This window comes from Crinia signifera, chromosome 4, assembly GCF_055691185.1.
Source record: "Crinia signifera chromosome 4, ASM5569118v1, whole genome shotgun sequence".
In the NCBI taxonomy this organism is placed as follows: domain Eukaryota; kingdom Metazoa; phylum Chordata; class Amphibia; order Anura; family Myobatrachidae; genus Crinia; species Crinia signifera.
The window spans coordinates 299157529-299179069 of NC_139220.1; the positions used below are offsets into that span (position 1 = coordinate 299157529).

Sequence of the window (21541 nt, forward strand, 5' to 3'; positions counted from 1 at the left end):
AGATAATAGATAGTATTTGATTTCCATACGTCCCAACATGACCTGCTCCAGGAGGGACACATTGCTCTGCTCCAGCACTAGCACTTCCCCCTTAATGTATGATTACCATCACCTGTGGTGAACAGGTTAATTGATAAGAAAGGCGCTTCAAGGTGACGGCATTCATACATTAAGAGGGGAAGTGCTGGAGCAGAGCATTGTGTCCCTCCTGGAGCGGGTCATGTTGGGAGGTGTGCTGTATTACCAGTTTCATTTTATTACTACATCCAAACTGTAAAGCATTTTTTGATAATGAAATGAACTAAATATACCAACTGGGGGACATCAGTTAAACTTTGTACACATTTAAGGTGTGTACACACTATCCGAGATTTTTTAACGATATGCACAATACCAATATAAGGGTTGGGATCATTTGGTCTATTGCATTATGGTAGAAAGTCATTAGGTCGAATCCATTAGGTCGACATGCTAAAAGGTCGACATGACTCTAGGTCGACATGATTCTAGGTCGAAAGGTCATTAGTTCGACAGGTCATTAGTTCGACAAGGTCATTAGTTCGACATTGTCTATGTCGACATTCACAAGGTCGACATGGGGTTTTTCACAGTTTTTTTACCTGAATGTCAACACAGTCGACATGGACACAGTTTAAAGTGCACTGCATCCCCTCGCATCGCTCGCTGCGCTCGCTATGCGTCGGGCACGGTGCCTCGCTACGCTCGGCACACTATTTTATTCTCCCACTACGCCCTAGTGGATGGTAGGGCATGAAATACCGCCTGTTGGCACATGTTGGCTCAAAAAACAGTGAAAAACTCCATGTCGACCTTGTGAATGTCGACATAGACAATGTCGAACTAATGACCTTGTCGAACTAATGACCTTTCGACCTAGAATCATGTCGACCTTTTCCCATGTCGACCTAGAGTCATGTCGACCTTTTAGCATGTCGACCTAATGGATTCGACCTAATGACTGTCGACCATAATGCAGTAGACCAAATGACCGCATCCCCAATATAATCGTGCATATAGTCTAATTTGTGCGTATTATATTGTTAACGATGCGCACACCTGCGTTTTCCCCAACACTCCCTGAATACGCCCGTTTACCACCCACAAACGTCGGCATACTGTGAAACAGTGGCCGTTATGATAAACAAAACAGAAACGCCGTTTGGCGTCGCACATGCATTCTGTGATCCCTATGCAACCGATAATCGTCCGACCAGGAAATTAGCACAAAAGTGATCAGGTCTGAATAACCCCCTATATCATTTTCCAGGAGCATTGGCATTGCAAGGGCAAAATCGTTAACTATATCTTATAATGTGTACACACCTTTAGATTACAACCAACTGGAGGAGTGCACTCATTTTCAAAACAGAACCAGAAAGCAGAGCTAGAATCTGATTGGATATCTTGCACTCCTGCACTGATACACACTTGGACTGTATAAACCCCCATCACTTCTAGCCTGTTACCTTTACTGTGGGCAGAGAATGAGCGAACAGCAGTGGAACTATAAATTCAAGCATGCCCTGGCAGCTCTGTGCTGTACAGACACTGGTATCACAATGGAAGCACAATCACCTGCTCCTCTGGGGCTGCCCTCTCCTCCCCGGCTTCATCCAGCTCATACTGCTGCCGGCTCAGGGTCCGCTGGCGCTGTCTCTGCCGCTCGCTGGTAATGGGAGTGTATGCCGTGCTCAGTCTCTGCGACCTGTGTGGAGAAACAGATCGCTATATACATGATGCCAGGGTTCCAGCAGGTGTTGGTGTTTGATTGTAAGCTCTGCAGAGCAGGATCCACTATTCCAAATGGTTCTTACAGTGAAAGCCATACGGCATACAACCCTTTATGATCCTTCCTCTCCCTGACTGGTACCAGACCTAGTTACATTAGAGTGTGAGCTCTGCAGCATGGGTGTGTTTCTTCTGTGTCCCTGTCGTTCCTCTGTGGACCCTTCCCCCATTATGTTCCTCAGAATCAGCTTTATTGGCCAGGTATACTTGCGTATATTAGGAATTTGGTTTGGATTGCTGTGCAACAGCCGTTTAGGTAACAGTTATACAGTGACAGTACAGATATACATAACACATACAGGTGTGGGCTCGATGTGCCCTGGGGATTGTAGACGCTGGGAACATATATTCGCAGGGCTGCACAGCGCCTAGACAGCCATCAGCGGCACCACTGGTCATTGCAACAGCCAGGTAGGTAACAATATAAGCAGGGACAGTACAGTTATCACACAGGGAACACATACCCGCCGAGCTGCACAGTATATGTAATGATAATTTTCTGCTGGGTATAAAATGGGGCACTTACCTCCGCTGCACAATCACCCAGTCGTGAGTATAAACCTTTAACGCATCACGGACACGGACATCCAGCTTTCTATGGGACAGAACAAGAGCAGGGGGATTATCTAGAGTCCTAGAGTGTATTTAGAAGGTGTTCCTCCATACAATTACAGCCAGGAAATACAGTTACAGCCCCCCACATACATATACTTAAACATACTTATATGTTATATGTTTTACAATTGTCCCTTGCCTCCCACTCACCCCTCCTGTGGTCTCCCAGCACGCGCTCACCCCTCCTGTGGTCGTTCAGCACCCACTAATCCCTCCTGTGGTCTCCCAGCACCCATTTACCCCTCCTGTGGTCGCCCAGCACCCACGCACCCCTCCTGTGGACTCGCCCAGCACCCACGCACCCCTCCTGTGGACTCGCCCAGCACCCACGCACCCCTCCTGTGGACTCGCCCAGCACCCACTCACCCCTCCTGTGGTCGCCCAGCACCCCCTCACCCCTCCTGTGGTCGCCCAGCACCCACTCACCCCTCCTGTGGTCGCCCAGCTCCCACTCACTCCTCCTGTGGTCGCCCAGCAGTCACTCACCTCTCCTGTGGTCTCCCAGCACCTATTCACCCCTTCCCCCCTGAGGTTGCCAAGCACCTTTCACCCCTCCTGCGGTCGCCCAGCAGCCACTCACCCCTCCTGTGGTCGCCCAGCAGCCACTCACCCCTCCTGTGGTCACCCACAACCCACTCAACCCTCCTGTGGTCGCCCAGCGCCCACTCACTCTTCCTGTGCTCGTCCAGCAGCCACTCACCCCTCCTGTGGTTGCCCAGCACCCATTCACCCCTCCTGTGGTCACCCACAACCCACTCACCCCCTCCTGTGGTTGCCCAGCAGCCACTCACCCCCTCCTGTGGTCGCCCAGCAGCCACTCACCCCTCCTGTGGTCGCCCAGCACCCACTCACCCCTCCTCTGGAGCTGCCAGTTCCAGAGTGCGACATTCTCTTGGCTCGTACAAGATCTCAATGTCATCGGGAGGGAAATCGTACAGATCTCTCAGGGATTCACATTCTGAATCCGGGGGGTGGCTCACAAGATAACCCTCATAGTCCAGAGGCTCAACCACGTCTGTCAGCGGGATCTGTAATAAGGTTGTGAACACGAGAGACTAAATGCAAACAGCAAAAACAAGTCATGAATATAAACAGAATGAAAACATTAAACCAAAAAAAAAAAAAAAACACTAAACACAAATCACATGAAAATAGGGGCATCTCCCAGAGGTGGGGGACCTAGATCATGGGAGATGTATTGTCAGATTGGCGCTGGTACTCACAGATTGCTGGCTCCCTCCTCGTTTCTTGGAAAGCTGCGGAGACCCCCCATACTCCCTAGAGACCTGCTTCCGAACCTCGGATGCCACTGTCCTGAAATAGGAAATGAGACGGTCTTATACATTTGTACAAAAAGAGCCTTAATCTGGGTAATGTGCAAAACCCAAACCAGACAGTTAATGTGAATGAATTATGTAACAGGGTGTGTGGTTTTACACAAGATCACTGGTACAATCCCCATACCGCTCACACAGCCCAGTAACAGCAATGTGTACTGTAATATACAATACACAAATACATGGAGTCTGATGTGGCCTCACTTACTGTACGATGGTCAGTGCAGGGAATAGGAGGTTAATATGTTCTTAGTACATCCTAACCCCATTATTAGATCCCATTCACAATTGCAGGACATTCTTCGGGCAGCACCCACCCTATGGAATGCCCAGGGACTGATGTGAATGTTCAACTACACTTTGTAAAGAGCTGCGGAATATGTGTGCACTATATAAATAACTGTTAATAATAATTCCGACTGTTGAACTACTTCTGAATGGAACGAAAACAGCCCGGATTCCGACAGTCTCTTTCAAGCGTTCCCTGAAAACTCACCTCTTGAGGCAATCTTAACATATTCTGGAACCCCCACATAACCTCCACTAGCATTCATATCTAATTGCTTCCCATTAGGACTGTCCTGTAATCTGATGGGACTGCCATGCTATGGAATCCTATCCTTGTGTATCCCTCCTATTATCCCTATAGATTGTAAGCGTGCGAGCAGGGCCCTCCTACCTCTATGTAGGTTTCTTACTACCCAGTTTGTTTTATCACTTTTCAATTGTAAAAGTGCAACTGAATCTGCTGCGCTATATAAGAAACTGTAAGTAAATAAATACATAACACTTCTCCAATAGTCCTGTGAAGAGGAACAAGTATAGCCCTGGCTATGTGCAGGCACGCTTCCGCTTCTATAAATACACTGAGCGCCGCATCTTTCAGCCCCTGTGCCTCGCAGCGAGGAACACAAGGAAGCCGCATTTACTACCTGCCTGTATTACAGACTTATTCTCACAGGCAATTTGGAGTACATCTCTTTAAAGTCTTATTAAAAGGAAGGCGAGGCATTTTAGGAGGTCACCTGTAGAGTTCCAGCACCCCAAATGCATACTCCGCATAAATACAAGCCTGTATTGTTACCCTACAAAGTGCTTTAGAGTGGTTTGTGTTTCATTCCATTGGAGGGTTGTTACGGAGTCTATGTAAACCACTCTCCCCTACTTCACATCCCGCCGGTGCCCCCATCTCTCACTGCTTAATGTAGGAGATAGATGTCTGCAGGCCGCAGTAACGAGGGTGACTGAACAATAGGGGTCAAGCACAGCTCACGCACAGGAACCTGAACAATGGCTGCCATCAAGTTAAATTAAACAGCGCCTTACCCAGCAACGGCCACTGCCTCGCTGTAAGAGGTATGCAGTGGTGCCGCACTCCGACGCACAAACAATTAGGTCTGGAATTACTTCTCTTTTTGTGTTTAATAAATGTGTAAAATAGACCCAAGGGACATCGTCTATACACATTCAGCCGCCATAGCAAACAAATAAGCAGTGTAGGGTGCCGGTAACTGGCTTAGATTAAAAAAAAAAAATGAATAAATCGTCAACATGTATTAGGTTGATACGGAGGGTGATGAAAAAGTCTAGGACTTTGGTCAAAGAATTAATTAAAATCCGGCGGTCGGAATCCAGAGGGTCAAAATCCAGACCGCCGAAATGCCGACAAGGGTGGGCCGTGGATCCCCCCCCCCCTTCCCCTTGCAGGATTGCTGCGCTCGCTACTCAGCGGGCCCGGTGCCTATATTTTATTTTCCCTCTAGCTTGGCACACTATTTTATTCTCCCTCTTATTTTATTCTCCCTCTGTGGGTGTCATGGACACCCATAGAGAGACAAAGTGCCGGCATTGCGGCGGTCGGGATTCCGGCATCGGTATTTCATCCGTCGGGATTCCGGCGTCGGTATTTCGTCCTTCGGGATTCCGACCGCATCCCGTTGACCATATGGTGCGGAACTATTGACTGCGATTATCATCCAGAACTCAGCAGTAATCAAGGTCCTAGGTTGGTAATTCATCTGGAAAAAAACATATTAAGAGGCAAATTGCACTCCCTGCCAAGCAACGGACAGGTAGCTCTTCCTATCAGCCTCTAACCGGGACTGAACCGCTTCCACCTGACTTGTCAGTGCTCGGGATAGTCGCTGTGCAAACAGGGAGAACACGCGCAGGAATCACCACTGACCACAATCAGCTAGTCTGCTAATTATTAGTACTGACTGTCTTTATCTACAATTAAAACTAGTAACCTTTATTCAGTGACACAGCTATTATGACATTTATGTCAACAGCATGATGACATGTCTAATAGCATATCATGATTTACACATACACACGCACATGTGAGTGCCACCCAGGGATTACTGTATACGCGGAAATACACTACTGTGGGAGTGTAAATCAGGTCTGGGATTGGACACAATGGCTGAGGGGAAGGGTGGTCCATTATAGAAGCATACAAGAACGTCACTCATAATAAAAAAGAACATCTGTAAGTAATTGAGCGAAGCTTTTATAGCTGACATAAATGGATACTTAGCCATCCTATATTTAGTAACATGTTAAAACAAGCCGTTGAAAAAATGGCAGACTGGAGTATTTGTGGAAGAAAATTAAAATGCACATTGTTAGGATGGCGGATAGGGGGGTAGGAAATGGAGAGAGACAAGGATAACAGAGAGGCGAAGAGAGGGAGAGCGGTATGGAGGGGGAAGGGAGAGAGGTAAAGAGAAGGAGTGGAGAGCAGTAAGGGGAGAGAGGTAAGGAGAGGTAAAGAGAGCTGATGGGGAGGGGAGAGCAGTAAGGAGGGTGAAGGGAGATGTAGAGAGAGAGGTAAGGAGGAGGGGAGAGAGTAATAAGGAGGGGGAAGGGAGAGTTAAGGGAAGGGAGGAAAAAGCATTATGGTGGGGAGCGAGAGGTAACAAAAAAGAAGGGAGAGCAGAATGGAGAGTGAGGGGAGAGAGGTAAGGAGAGGGAGGGGAGAGAGGTAAGGAGAGGGGGGGGGAGGGAGGTAAGGAGAGGGAGGGGAGAGAGGAAAGGAGAGGGAGGGGAGAGAGGAAAGGTGAGGCAGAGGAGAGAGGTAAGGAAAGAGATAAGGAATAGGGGGGACTGAAGGGAGGGAGCAATAAGAGTATTCAGACACAAAAAAGAGGATATTAATGGAGAGATAGTATCCTATGCAATCAATCATCATTTACAGCATGAATATATAATTACATGCTAGAGAAATTCCACAAAGTTAAATACCTTAAACCAGGGGTTCCCAAACTTTTTGAAATCACGGCACCCTGGAGTATCAGAATTTGTTTTGTGGCACCCCTAAGCCAAAAGTTTCTTATTGATTACTTAAAAAAATATATAAATTGTGTTTAATGTGATCCTTAAGTCCAGTTATGTTGTGAGGGACAGTATTCACTCTGGTTTGTTCACGTATTTTATGATGGGAAGCCACAAGCACTGATTTTCCCTATTACACTGACCATAAATAAAATTAATTGGACCTAGACCACCATCCCAGGGCACCCCTGCAAGTGCTCTGAGGCACCCCAGGGTACCACACATGTCTCTAGTGCCGGAGTGGGGAGATCAGCAAACATTAAGGACACTTGGATTAGGAGACGATATATAACAACCATTGGGTGCATTTGAAGAGTTCAGTAGGTGTCCAAGCCTCTGATATTAACAGAAGCTATGATGCTATAAGTAAATGTCCCAGTATAATTACTAATTTATGGTCATCTCATGGAAAAGCCGCATCAAGCCGCAACAGAGGCAGCACTCATACTGCTTTCCTGCTGACGATGTCCCATAATACAATGTAATACAGGCCCTTATTCTGGTTGGTGCGGTCAGAGCCGCACACGGGGCTCCGACCGCACAAACCAAGGGCCGCCCACCGGACGGATCGCCACGGCCGTCCGTACACGGACGGCTGGCGATCCGCACAAAAATGGTGGAGGCTACGGCTGCGGCGAAGGGGGCTGCACATGCGCAGAATGACCTCTGCGCATGTGCAGACCACAAACATCGGCGGTACGGCCGCACGCGGGCCGTACCGTGCCGATCAGAATAAGGGCCACAGTCTGGGCTAGAGAAGCGCTGAAGAATCTATCCCAGCAATACACCAGGGAGGTCATGCAAGTGCAAGAGGCCTTCTAGATGAGGGGTAGTCAACATGCGGCCCTCCAGCTGCTGCAGAACTACACATCCCAGCAGAGTTTCACTGAGATCCTGAAGGGAAATCTGGCAGCTGTTGTGGTCAACAATTAGTTCTGCAGACAGAGAGACCTTCCAGACAATATGATATAAGAAAGATCAGAATAAAGGAGACTATTATAGCTCTGTGTTCTTGTCTGTCCAGGCTTAAGACAATCCATTCAGAGGTTCTGCGGCAGAAGCAATGAGTGGCAATTCCACCTGATAGTTTGTCTGTAGACATCTGTGGTAGATCAGCTCCCAACGGAGATGGATATCAGGATTTGTCACAAGCTACAATTCCATTTTTTTTTCTTATAACGACTACTTTCTTTAGTCCAGGTTTTTCTCTAGGTCAGAACAAAGAACCTAATTTAAAGAGCAACGCAACCAAGTCCATAGAGGTCCAAGTCTGTGCTTTTCAATGAGTGTAACTCTTTGAACACCAAGCCAGCCACGTTGATGGGTTGTTCAGTCCCAAGTCTCAAAGGGAGATGTCCAAAAATAAAGTGATCATTATGGCACTAAACAAAAGTACATTCTGTACAGAAGTTAGATCACTCAGACGTGATCAAGTCTCACACTACAGACCAGACGTGCTTACTCCAAGCAGAGAATTAGGCCAGGAGAGGGGATGAGCACCTCCGAGTTACGGCAATCTCTATTGTGCAGACTCTTTTTTTTATCAAGTGTGTTTTATTGAAGTTTTCACATTTTAAAACAGACAAAACACAAATTGTCATATGCATTTCCAGTAATAACAGTATATCAAGATATAGCAGCATCAATTAGACAACTGATAAGGAGGTACGAATATAGTGAGGGAGGTCAGTACCAGCAAAAGGCACAAGGTTGGTCAACATACACTGTTGGGGTTAAGCTGGGTGCACATATATACAATCGTCGGCCCGTTCTTCCGTTCTGGGTCGGACGGCCGTTCAATTGTATAGGTGTGTTCGCTGTCCCGATTCACTCTGTACGATCGATAAACGGCTAAAAACCGGTCGGTCGCAGGTTCAGTGCTGTTTAATTTTTATCCGACAGGACGGGCCCATATCGGAACAAATGTGCAGTGTGTACGCACGTTCGATCGATATGCTGGTCGTTCTTGCGACTATACTGGCAACGCTGGAACGTCCATGTGGGCGTACCATAGCTGCATGATATCTCCTACAGCACAAGAAGCGTTCACATCTCCCCATGTGTATTTAAAGAAATAATAATAATATACATGCACCCCAAGATGGGGGAAAGCATTCTACAGTCACCCGGCAGGGTGACTATGAACAGATACCGCAAACTGACTGTAGACGCTTTCCCCCGTCTTTATAGCAGTTTGTATATCTGTCCATATTCACCCTGCCGGCTGCTATAAAGACAGGGGAAAGCATTCGACAGTGAGCCGGCAGGGTGACTATGGACAGATACCGCAAACTGCTATTAAGACGGAGGAAAGCGTCTACAGTCAGTTTGCGGTATCTGTCCATAGTCACCCTGCCGGCTCACTGTCGAATGCTTTCCCCGTCTTTATAGCAGTTTGCCGTATCTGTCCATAGTCACCCTGCCAGCTGCATACCCCGACTTTTGTTTAGGTTCTGTACTCACGCCTCTTTGTTTTGGTATGCCCTTAACCCAGCCCATTATGATAATTTTGTTTATATATATCGTGTCAATAGCCCAAATCGAGAGAGCGTGTACGTTGGTACAATCTTTTTCTTGTGACTGTTTGGACGGGAGTACATCGGATGTTGCAAGTAAAATTGTACAGGTGTGTACGCGCGTATCGGTTGTTGTTTGTGGACGGTCCGTCACGTCTATGGTCGGTCGGAAGAAAACAGGGATTGTATAGATGTGTACCCAGCTTTAGGCAGGCGGATCAAGAGAAAATCTGGAGGTCTCCCAGAGACCCCAAATCTTATCGCATTTCCCAGGACATTGGCAAACACCACCCATCCAAGTGCCAGCTTTGCACACCCGGGCCAAAGTGAGAAGATTATTTACATATACCCTAAGATGTGCAGGCAAAGCGATCTCTAGATCAAATCCAAAAACACATATACGTGTGGGGTCCGAAGATGAGCAAGGATTTGTAGGAAGAACGCAATGAAGTCGGGCTAATCCATGTAAAGATCAAAAACACCTGTACACTCTATGTATATGTTCTTATCACAGTGCACAAGGAAAACAAACAAATCACAAAGTTAAGCAAAGTCTTGTAATGTGAGGCGGTGACACAATACCAGTGGATTACACAGCGTGGGAGCGTTCCACTCAAACAGAGCGCCCACAGCAGAGCAATCCTGAACCAGTTTGGCATGAAAAGAAACAAGCGTGTCCATGCGGGTACAGGGTAATGGGTCCACAGTATGAAGGCCGACTTACATTAGGTCGTCCACGGTACTTACGAGTGGAGTGGCAGTGAGTGGTACAGTATGTTTGTCCTTATCTCTGTGTGGCCGCTGGCTGTGTACTGTCTCCGGGGGTTCCCGCTAACGCCTGTACGATTAATGCTGCTGCTTCCTCCGCCCGTGCCATGCAGGCAGATGATCGCTGATGTCGGAGTGCAGCGTGGGTAGCTCCCAGTGGATTGTTGGTCAGGCAAAAGCCTGAGGAGACGCCGATGATGCTGCTGGTGGAACCGGAAGAGACGCTATGTGGTTCATCTCCATGGCAAAGGGAGACTTCTTCCGCCATTGGGAGACTACTACTTCTTCTCCTGCCCTTACCAATATTATTTTTCAAGTACCTTCGGCTTCAACTGATTTGCAGAGTACCCCAAGTTTGGAAACACTGAGCTAGGGTGACATGGATGTAGCTGGTGACTCTAGTGGTCACAACAGATAGGTGGCTAGTTGAGCATAATTAAGGAATAAGTCAATCTCTTGGCTTGATGCTAAATTAGGGGAAGTTGTCTGCAGGAGGTGTCCAGCAGCTTCTGATGGCGATGAGGTGATGGGGTTATGCAGGCTGGGTGGGAGGCAGCAGTGAGGACAATGCAGAACATTACAGGAGGCCAGTGTCAGCCTGTTGCTGCCAGTTGGCCGCCGTTCCCTTCCTCACACCAGGTGACACATTAGAAGCAGCACGGTCCTCCTACAGCACAGAACAGTCACGTGAGGCTCTTGTCAGACTGATGGAAGAAACTGACGCACTAAACACAGCTCTGTGTACACAAACAACACGTGTGTCCTGGGTTAAGGGCAGATGGGGAGGGCTTTGCACTTTTGTAGAAGTTACTGGGCTCACATAATCCATCAATGCTTGCTATATAGTGTCCATTCTAGCAACATGCATCTTCCAAAACCCATGCAGTCCCTCTATACAGTGTGGTCTGTATTTGAGCACTGGTATGCAGACCAGACCTGTGCTAGAAACACCACAGCAGAGCACGACACCCCAGGCAGGGAAGAGGAACTGCATGGATTCTGAAAGATTCAGGGTGCTAGAATGAAATGAACACCAATATCTATAGAATGTGCGAGGATTGCAGGAGGTGCTCGCTAGCTTAAACAGATCCTTTCACGTGCCAATCCCTTGACCTGACCCATCTCAGGGATACTACATCCACTAATTAGATACAGAGCCTGGGTATAAAAGGTTTTCTACTACCACAATATCACCTGGGATTCTGCATGAACAATGATATGCATTTTGCGGTGTCACGTTTGCACAGTGCAAGCCTGCAAAGCACAGCACACTAATTATCTCTGTCATTACGGATCTCCTACAAGCGAGTCTCATTCTCCAAGATATAAAGGCTGTCTCAGGTAGGGGAACCTGTGTTCCTCACATCGCTATGACAGATCGGCTCCTGCACCTCACAGACTCCTATCCTGCTGGTATGTAGTAAAATTGCCGACAGACGGAATACTGATTGACAAAATACCCACAATGCCGATGGGCAATATACTGACATACACATTACCAACAAGTACCAACAACATCAAAGTACTGACAGGAAGAAAACACCCACACAACCACAATACCGACAGACAAAATAATACCCAATACAGTTTTTCATGATTTTTTTTTCTCAGAAACCGACTTGTTCATAATTCACCACCTCAGTGGGCATACAGCGAGAATATAATAGTAACCGAAGGAAACACTGCGTGCGCAGTGCGTAGCTGCGCTACACTAATACAGTGTCCCTGTCGACATTATAGATGCGTCAGTATTTGAACAGGTTTCGCATTATGATCATGTCGGCATATTGACTGTAATCATTTCATACATTCGGTATTATGTAGGGTATGGATCATTGGGTAGACAGCAGGATGGTCGACAAGCATTAGGTCGACATGCATTTAGGTTGACATGATTTAAAGTCGACATGACCGTAGGTCGACATGGGGAAGGTCGACAGTCAAAAGATCATCATTGAGTTTTTCACATTATCTTTGTCCCAAATTTCTACACAGTCGACATGGGCACTGAAACGTAGCACCGCTCGGCACACTATGTTATTCTCCCACCACGCCCTAGAGGATGGTAGGGCATGAAATACTGCCTGTTGGCACATGTCGGCTCAAAAAAAATGTGAAAAACCCCATGTCGAACTAACGCTTGTGTCGACCTAATGACCCTGCCGACCTACAGTCATGTTGACCTAATCGTGTCAACATAATGCTTGTGAACCGTCCTGCTGTGGGGCAGATTTATTAAGCTCGGTGAAGTGATAAAGTGTCTTGTTTTTATCACCGGCCAATCAGCTCCTACATGTGAAGTTACAGGCTTGGTTTGAAACATGACAGGTAGGAGCTGATTGGCCGGTGATAAAAACCAGACATTTTATCACTTCACCGAGCTTAATAAATCTACCCCTGTGTCCCATTATGTATGAGTCGAGAGACACTCGCACTCACTCATACATGTAGGCTGTATTATACAAACAGATCAATAGTTCCCCCGAGTGTCTGGCCCACAAAGGCAGGAGGGCGGCTGTGCGCTCAGTAAGTCGCCCCGTCAGCCACTGACACAGTTCCAGTTATTGTGCCCTCAGAGGAAACAACATGAAAAGGTCCGGAAAGTATGGGACTATAAAAGAGGACTTAATAGCATTACAGATCTCCCGCCCTGCAGGGCTTATCCGCTATTGTGAGGAAGGGTGCTGGGCGGACGGCCGAGACAAAGGGAGAATGGGGTGGAGGGGGGAGGGATTCACCCAGTGGATAATGACCACAAAGGGCTTCATAGAACCACCAAACACTGGGTATATTATGTGTATGTATGTATATATAGATTTTAGACACACAATTAAAAAGAAATACATAAGTAGAAGTAACATAAAACAAAGTATCTGCCACCCTCCTGAACTGTGAGTGCCCAGGGCATCTACCTAGGCTGGCTATATATGGTAAGTGTGAAGCAGATACAGACGTAGAACACTTTTGCAGTAGGGAGATGGGACAACCCGCTCACTTCTAACCTTTTCTCTTTCTGCTACTTAGGAATTGTAGACACATAGATAACAGCATTTGAAAGAAAATAAGAACCACTTGGACCTTCTAGTCTGCCCCAGTCTTTAACCTTTAGGTAACCTGAACCCTATTTGACCCTTAAGGCCCATAAAACAGGCCGATTCCAGGGCCAGATTCCAGGGCCAAAACACGGGGCAACTGTGCTGAGCGATGCTAGATTGCTCAGCACACAGAGCAGCACAGCGATGCATCAGCACTGTGTGCTGAGCGATCTGCCAGGGCCAGCGTTCACCGATGAGAACATCTGACTAGATTTATCTTACATACAGACAAAATCTAGTCAGACCGCCAGTGTTCTCACCAGAGAACACTGGTCTGCACAGCACATATCGCTGGTGCATCGCATGTGTGTCAGCGATGTGTGCTGTGCATACTGTGCTTCAGTACGTCGCTCAGCACGGGGCTCCCGTCGCCCAGTGTGTAGGGGCCTTTAGTTCTTTGCAATTATACCCATATGCCTAGTGTTCATTCTAGCACCGCGCATCTTTGAAAACCCAGGCTGTTTCTCTTACCTGCCTGGGGTGTCGCTCTCTGCATATCAGTGCTGAAATACAGAACACACTGAAAGCAGCACAGCAGAGAGCGACACCCCAGGTTCTCAAAGATGCAGGCTTGCCAGAATGAACACTAGTGTTCCTGCTAGGCTGTTTTAGCAGGGCAATGCGCCCTGCCCGATTTTTAAAGGGCAAAATGCGCCCTGCTCCTCTGGCAGCGCCCCGCTAAAACAGCCTGCCTCCTACAGTTATGGTGATACCGGGAAAGCCCGGCACCACAGTATATAGCGGTGCCCGGCGCTTCCCCAGTAGTGCAGAGCCGCCCCCTTCAGTGACGTCGGCGGGCCCGGTTCCCCCCTTGACGCTGCCCCCATGCAGCGGCGCCCTGCCCGCCCCTGTTCCTAGAAGGAACACTAGAACACTACATATGCCTATCACATGCATGCTTACATTGCTGTTTTACCTCTACCACCTCAGCAGTGAGGCAATTCCACTTATCTACTACCCTCTCTGCAAAGCTGTTCTTCCATCACAGAAAGGGTATTGGATATAGGTCTTTATTTGGGGTATACAGATGTTAGGTCAACATGGCTTGGTTCAACACCTCAAATAGGTTGACATGCTTAAGGTCGACATGGATCGGAATGTCAACACAAGCATTATGTTGGCAGTCAAAAGGTCGACATGGACTTTTTCACTTTTTTTGGAGCCAACATGTGCCGACAGGTGGTATGTCATGGCCGACCATCCACTAGGGCGTGGAGGGAGAATATAATAGTGTGCCGATAGTAGCGAGGCACCGTGCCCGACTGTCGACCTAATGCTTGTGTCGACCTTAAGCACGTCGACCTACTTGAGGTGTCGACCTCAGCCATGACCTATACCCTTTATTTGGGCAATATGCACATCTCTCCAGGTGGTACCACAAGGCCAGGTAGGCAGCGCCCACTGTCATACAGACAAGCCAGATGGCTGTGCCCGTGCATCGGAGGTCCGTAAGCCCAAACCAGACGATGTTCGAGCCATCAGCTCTGTCACTGGTTTGTGTTTCAGAAGCATAAACACCTGGGAGAGAGGAATTTCACTGATGTAATATAGAAATTTATGGGGCCTTTGTCACAGTACAGTGAGATCTCTGGCACCACAGCTGTGTGATAGGACACTATACAGACTCACCTACATGATTTACAGTTATTTATACCATGGCTTCAGTGCATTACACAGGGTGATGCTACCACAGGGAATCGTCTGTCACAGCTCAGGGGGCCCGGCACACAGACAGGAACCTCAGCCGCGCTGCACAGCCATGTACTGACACTCATATACTGCAACCCACAGGAACAGGGAACACAGGGCCTGATTCACTCAGTAAGCTAGGCCGATGTTTTTACAATTATCGGTAAGCTGCACATGCGACACTGCCGCATTGCACACGTGCATCGGGTATTTAGCGATTAGTTTCGTAGTGAGCATTCATTCACCGATGCTACGAATGTGTGCGGGCAGCTGTGTATCTCTATACAAATCCTGGCAAATGTAACATTAGAAGTTACATCCTCAGAGTCAAAATTCTCATTTGCAGCAAGTACTACTATGAATCAGGCCCACAGTACAACAGGGCCAGTCCAGCACATGGGACGATGGCTGCACTGCACTTCAGTGTTTGGGAGATACTTTAGCAGGTCGCTGGAAGAGAGAAGGTCAGTAAGGTCTGCACAACACAATGGACGCAATCACTTCAGGAAATGAAGAGGTTAAACCTGGCTACAGCCGCTCCCTTTATTCACCTCACTACAGAGCAGAAAACAGGTGCAGCCCAATACACCTGCACAAAACAGGTGTACCTGTCCTGTGTATAACGCAAAACATAGAGCACACACATCACCATGTCACACCCTGAGGTGGGAGGGACAGAACCCATATCACATAGCCCCCTCCTGTCTGTGTCGCTCTGTGGTGGGAGGGACAGACCCCATGTCACATAGCTCCCTTCTGTCTGTCTTACCCTGTGGTGGGAGTGACAGACCCCATGTCACATAGTTCCCTACTGTCTGTGTCACCCTGTGGTTGGAGGGACAGACCCCACGTCACATAGCTCCCTCCTGTCTGCATCACCCTGTGGTGGGAGGGACAGACCCCATGTCACATAGCCCCCTCCTGTCTGTGTCAACCTGTGGTGGGAGGGACAGACCCCATGTCACATAGCTCCCTTCTGTCTGTCTTATCCTGTGGTGGGAGTGACAGACCCCACGTCACATAGCTCCCTCCTGTCTGTGTCACCCTGTGGTGGGAGGGACAGACCCCACGTCACATAGCTCCCTTCTGTCTGTCTTACCCTGTGGTGGGAGTGACAGACCCCACGTCACATAGCTCCCTACTGTCTGTGTCACCCTGTGGTGGGAGTGACAGACCCCACGTCACATAGCTCCCTACTGTCTGTGTCACCCTGTGGTGGGAGGGACAGACCCCACGTCACATAGCTCCCTCCTGTCTGTGTCACCCTGTGGTGGGAGGGACAGACCCCATGTCACATAGCCCCCTCCTGTCTGTGTCACCCTGTGGTGGGAGGGACAGACCCCATGTCACATAGCCCCCTCCTTATCGTTAACGATGCAGGCTCATGCTCGTCATTAACGACCCCCCTCCTTTGTTCGAACATATTCCGACACGGGAGTCCTCGTTAACGACGGTCATGCTGCTGCAGCATGACCGGCGTTCCCTCTGCCGTTGCTCCATCTTCCCGCCGGCAACGGCAAGTGTGTATGTACTTGCTGATGCCGTCAACCCGCCGACACCAATATCAACATCAGTGGGGACTCGTTTAGTACTCAGAGACCCTGTACGTGTGTGTGTTCCTGCTAAATGGCAATAAGATGATTAAATATTGGGGAGCAGAGTGTACAATGTGCCCCTCAGCCGGCGCTGGCGAGTGTAATACAGCCAAAGCAATGAAGAGACAAAACATTCCCAATACTAATCCAGCTCTGACCAACAGATCATAGCTTGTGCGACCAAGCTGTGACCATAATACCGTACGGAGCGTAGGAGAAGGACGTGACCGTCCATGTGAGCTCAGTTACAGGCAGCGCAGGGGGACAGGACTACTCACAAACTGTAACACACGCACAACGTTCTGAGTGAGCAAGTGCCAGGCAAGGTTGCATTGTATGGTGGTACTAAGCACGGCCAGCCGCCCCGTGCACAATACAGCTCTGTGCAGTCACGTCCAGCAGAAGAAAAGAAGGAACGGCTTTGCTGATAAAAGCCACAGCAGCATTACTCATCGCACCCTGTCCATGGTCAGAGGCAGCTTATGGATAATGTCAGACATGTGGATAACGTCAGGATTCGTTGGAGAACAAAGTTATACTATCCAGGCTGATTTACATACAGTTATGGAAGATAATAATAAAGCATTACAGTATATGGCAGCCACCACATCCACCAGCCTACACCAATCTATGCACCATACGGATGGATATCCTCCTAAATAGAGAGTAATACGGCAATGCTTGTACATTACCATGGCGGGGTTAATTTACTAAGATGGAATCTGATCGCTATGTGATGTTGCTATGTCCAAATTCCCATCTTCAATAGAAATCGCATTTTTTTTAAATTTACCTCAGCGAGTGGGTGACAGACAGAGGCCCACGACTCGGAGGCCCCAGGCAACTGGAAGGTGTTTTAGGGTGAAGTGTTGTCAGCAAACACTTTGGAATTTATGTGTATGCCCCCAGAGTATATGGTACATCCCAAGCAATGTACACTACACTCCCAGGTTGATTGCACACTGTCACTTATATATTTTACACAATTGTGTCATTCTAGGGAAACCAATGTAACAATTAGTCTAGGCCACAAAATGGCCGCCTCCAGCATCAGTGTCTTGCTCACACAGAAACCTAATTACTCCAATATAAAAGCTGCAATGACTTTGTCCCCATAACGGGAGAAATGTGCTTTATCCACTAAGTGTAAAGATGATTATATGGCAAATTAGATTATGTCTGAGCCCTAGTCATACATGCTGATATTTTATCTCAGGAAATTCAAGTGGCGAGGACAGGGCGTAAAATGATGCGTCATCAAGGCCCCGCCTCATTAATGCCTCCATTATTTGTCACACCATGGGTTCCACCACTGTCTTATGCAGTTTGTAGGCCACCACTTTTATAGGTTGCAAAATGGCTGCCAATTCTGTCTTTCGCACTAGCAGCTGTGCCATAGGTTTATAATAAAATGGGGTTAGCCACTGGGATAGCGGACATTGGCGCACAATAAATGGAAGGGGCATGAAAATGTTGGGTATGCCCACGAATTAGAGTTCCCCTCTCCAGTCTTCTTCTCTCTCCTTATCTTATATACATTACTATTCTCAGGGGCCAGAATCCCCAACACCATAAATTCCAGATCTGCTAATGCCATTAACCCCACGTATGCATCATAAGGGGAGTCAACCACAATCATTAAAAAACGTTGGCCCGCCACTCAGTACTTTGTACTGTAACTCTGGTTCCTATTCACGTTGTGCCTTAGTGATGTCACTTCCCAAAATACTGTGCAGACGAGGGCCCGGCAGAGCCACACCCGTCCTGCTAAAAATAATTCTGGAACACGAAACTCAGAGGCCGTCCCCTCCCACGGTCATTTCAGATGCAAAAAAACTCTGACCTGTAGCATCCTCATTATTGCAGAGATACCTCAGCAGGATCACCATGACTGTACACTCAGTGCCTGCAGCTGTGTGCAGCCAGGTTTCACTGTCCAAAGCAGCGTATCCCTATCAGAGTGCAGACAAGAGGATGACACATCAAACCGGTTGTTCTACATTTTGAAAGAAACACAGGGAGGGAACACAGCAATTGTAGCACGCAGTCTGAATAATTTACTTACATCAATGCTAGGACGAATGCGCGCGAGAGAGAGAGAGCGAGAGAGAGCGAGCACAAGACAGACGCACATGCCCAGGGATAACTGAGGTATCGCAAGATAGCATCCAGGAAAAGACATACAGAGTGCTGCCCTCACAAGCAGACGCATGGCAGCTGAGGAGCTTGCACTCAAACATGCACAAATAATAACACAGCTCACACTCTATTGGAGATCATGTTCCCGTCATGTCCCACATTAGGCAGCTTTAACGACAGGATTTTGGGTCTCGCACAGCCTTATACCAGAGGAAATGGTGTTTCTCCCAACACAATAACAGGACACGGGAGAGGGGAGGATGAGGGGAAGTAGAGGACATAAAAAAAAAAAAAGATAGGATGGAGGGAGGGGGCGGGGGTGGTAAGGAAGTTTGGAATCTAAGTACTTCATAAAGTCAAAATAAGTTTTATACTACATAGATTTTAGTCACAATTAATTTAGTCACATAATTATACTGTATGTAAGTAATCTCCTCATTACCCTGTAACAGCTCTGACCCCTCCTCTCAGGTCATGGGTTTATTACCCAGTAACATCATATTACAGTGACCCGGCTCCTGAGCGTCTTATTACCCCAGTAACATCTAATTACAGTAACCCGGCTCCTGAGCGTCTTATTACCCCTGTAACATCATATTACAGTAACCCAGCTCCTGAGCGTCTTATTACCCCTGTAACATCTTATTACAGTAACCCGGCTCCCGAGCATCTTATTACCCCTGTAACATCTTATTACAGTAACCCAGCTCCCGAGCATCTTATTACCCCTGTAACATCTTATTACAGTAACCCAGCTCCCGAGCGTCTTATTACCCCTGTAACATCATATTACAGTAGCCCAGCTCCTGAGCGTCTTATTACCCCTGTAACCTCTTATTACAGTAACCCAGCTCCAGAGCGTCTTATTACCCCTGTAACCTCTTATTACAGTAACCGGGCTCCTGAGCGTCTTATTACCCCTGTAACATCTTATTACAGTAACCCAGCTCCTGAGCGTCTTATTACCCCTGTAACATCATATTACAGTAACCCGGCTCCTGAGCGTCTTATTACCCCTGTAACATCGTATTACAGTCACCCGGCTCCTGAGCGTCTTTTTACCCCTGTAACATCGTATTACAGTCACCCGGCTCCTGAGCGTCTTATTACCCCTGTAACATCGTATTACAGTCACCCGGCTCCTGAGCGTCTTATTACCCCTGTAACATCGTATTACAGTCACCCGGCTCCTGAGCGTCTTATTACCCCTGTAACATCGTATTACAGTCACCCGGCTCCTGAGCGTCTTATTACCCCTGTAACATCTTATTACAGTAACCCGGCTCCTGAGCGTCTTATTACCCCTGTAACATCTTATTACAGTCACCCGACTCCTGAGCGTCTTATTACCCCTGTAACATCGTATTACAGTCACCCGGCTCCTGAGCGTCTTATTACCCCTGTAACATCGTATTACAGTCACCCGGCTCCTGAGCGTCTTATTACCCCTGTAACATCTTATTACAGTAACCCGGCTCCTGAGCGTCTTATTACCCCTGTAACATCTTATTACAGTAACCCGGCTCCTGAGCGTCTTATTACCCCTGTAACATCTTATTACAGTAACCCGGCTCCTTGGCGTCTTATTACCCCTGTAACATCTTATTACAGTAACCCGGCTCCTTGGCGTCTTATTACCCCTGTAACATCTTATTACAGTAACCCGGCTCCTGAGCGTCTTATTACCCCTGTAACATCTTATTACAGTAACCCGGCTCCTGAGCGTCTTATTACCCCTGTAACATCTTATTACAGTAACCCGGCTCCTGAGCGTCTTATTACCCCTGTAACATCTTATTACAGTAACCCGGCTCCTGAGCGTCTTATTACCCCTGTAACATCTTATTACAGTAACCCGGCTCCTGAGCATCTTATTACCCCTGTAACATCTTATTACAGTAACCCGGCTCCTGAGCGTCTTATTACCCCTGTAACATCTTATTACAGTAACCCGGCTCCCGAGCGTCTTATTACCCCTGTAACATCTTATTACAGTAACCCGGCTCCCGAGCGTCTTATTACCCCTGTAACATCCTATTACAGTAACCCGGCTCCCGAGCGTCTTATTACCCCTGTAACATCCTATTACAGTAACCCGGCTCCCGAGCGTCTTATTACCCCTGTAACATCTTATTACAGTTACCCGGCTCCCGAACGTCTTATTACCCCTGTAACACCTTATTACAGTAACCCGGCTCCTGAGCGTCTTATTACCCCTGTAACACCTTATTACAGTAACCCAGCTCCTGAGCGTCTTATTACCCCTGTAACACCTTATTACAGTAACCCGGCTCCTGAGCGTCTTATTACCCCTGTAACACCTTATTACAGTAACCCGGCTCCTGAGCGTCTTATTACCCCTGTAACATCTTATTACAGTAACCCGGCTCCTGAGCGTCTTATTACCCCTGTAACATCTTATTACAGTAACCCGGCTCCTGAGCGTCTTATTACCCCTGTAACATCTTATTACAGTAACCCGGCTCCTGAGCGTCTTATTACCCCTGTAACATCTTATTACAGTAACCCGGCTCCTGAGCGTCTTATTACCCCTGTAACATCTTATTACAGTAACCCGGCTCCTGAGCGTCTTATTACCCCTGTAACATCTTATTACAGTAACCCGGCTCCTGAGCGTCTTA

At 47.8% G+C, this 21541-nt stretch overlaps 1 protein-coding gene across 8 annotated transcripts in view; it reads right to left on the minus strand.

The window, feature by feature from the left end:
• Nucleotides 1-21541, minus strand: part of DOCK6 (dedicator of cytokinesis 6) — an 86003-nt gene that overhangs the window by 61922 nt on the left and 2540 nt on the right. For 7 of the 8 annotated variants that reach the window (XR_014473614.1, XR_014473613.1, XM_083185172.1 and 4 more), the window contains exons 2-5: nt 3648-3738; nt 3277-3452; nt 2336-2404; nt 1597-1726 (exon numbers count right to left, since the gene is read on the minus strand). Coding sequence is in view for 6 of the 8 variants with exons in the window: in XM_083185172.1 (XP_083041298.1) it covers nt 1597-1726; nt 2336-2404; nt 3277-3452; nt 3648-3738 (466 nt within the window). In the remaining 2 variants the exon portion in view is untranslated. Of the gene's footprint in view, nt 1-1596; nt 1727-2335; nt 2405-3276; nt 3453-3647; nt 3739-19023; nt 19146-21541 lie in introns of those variants that run through there. The other variant, XM_083185173.1, reaches the window with a different exon arrangement.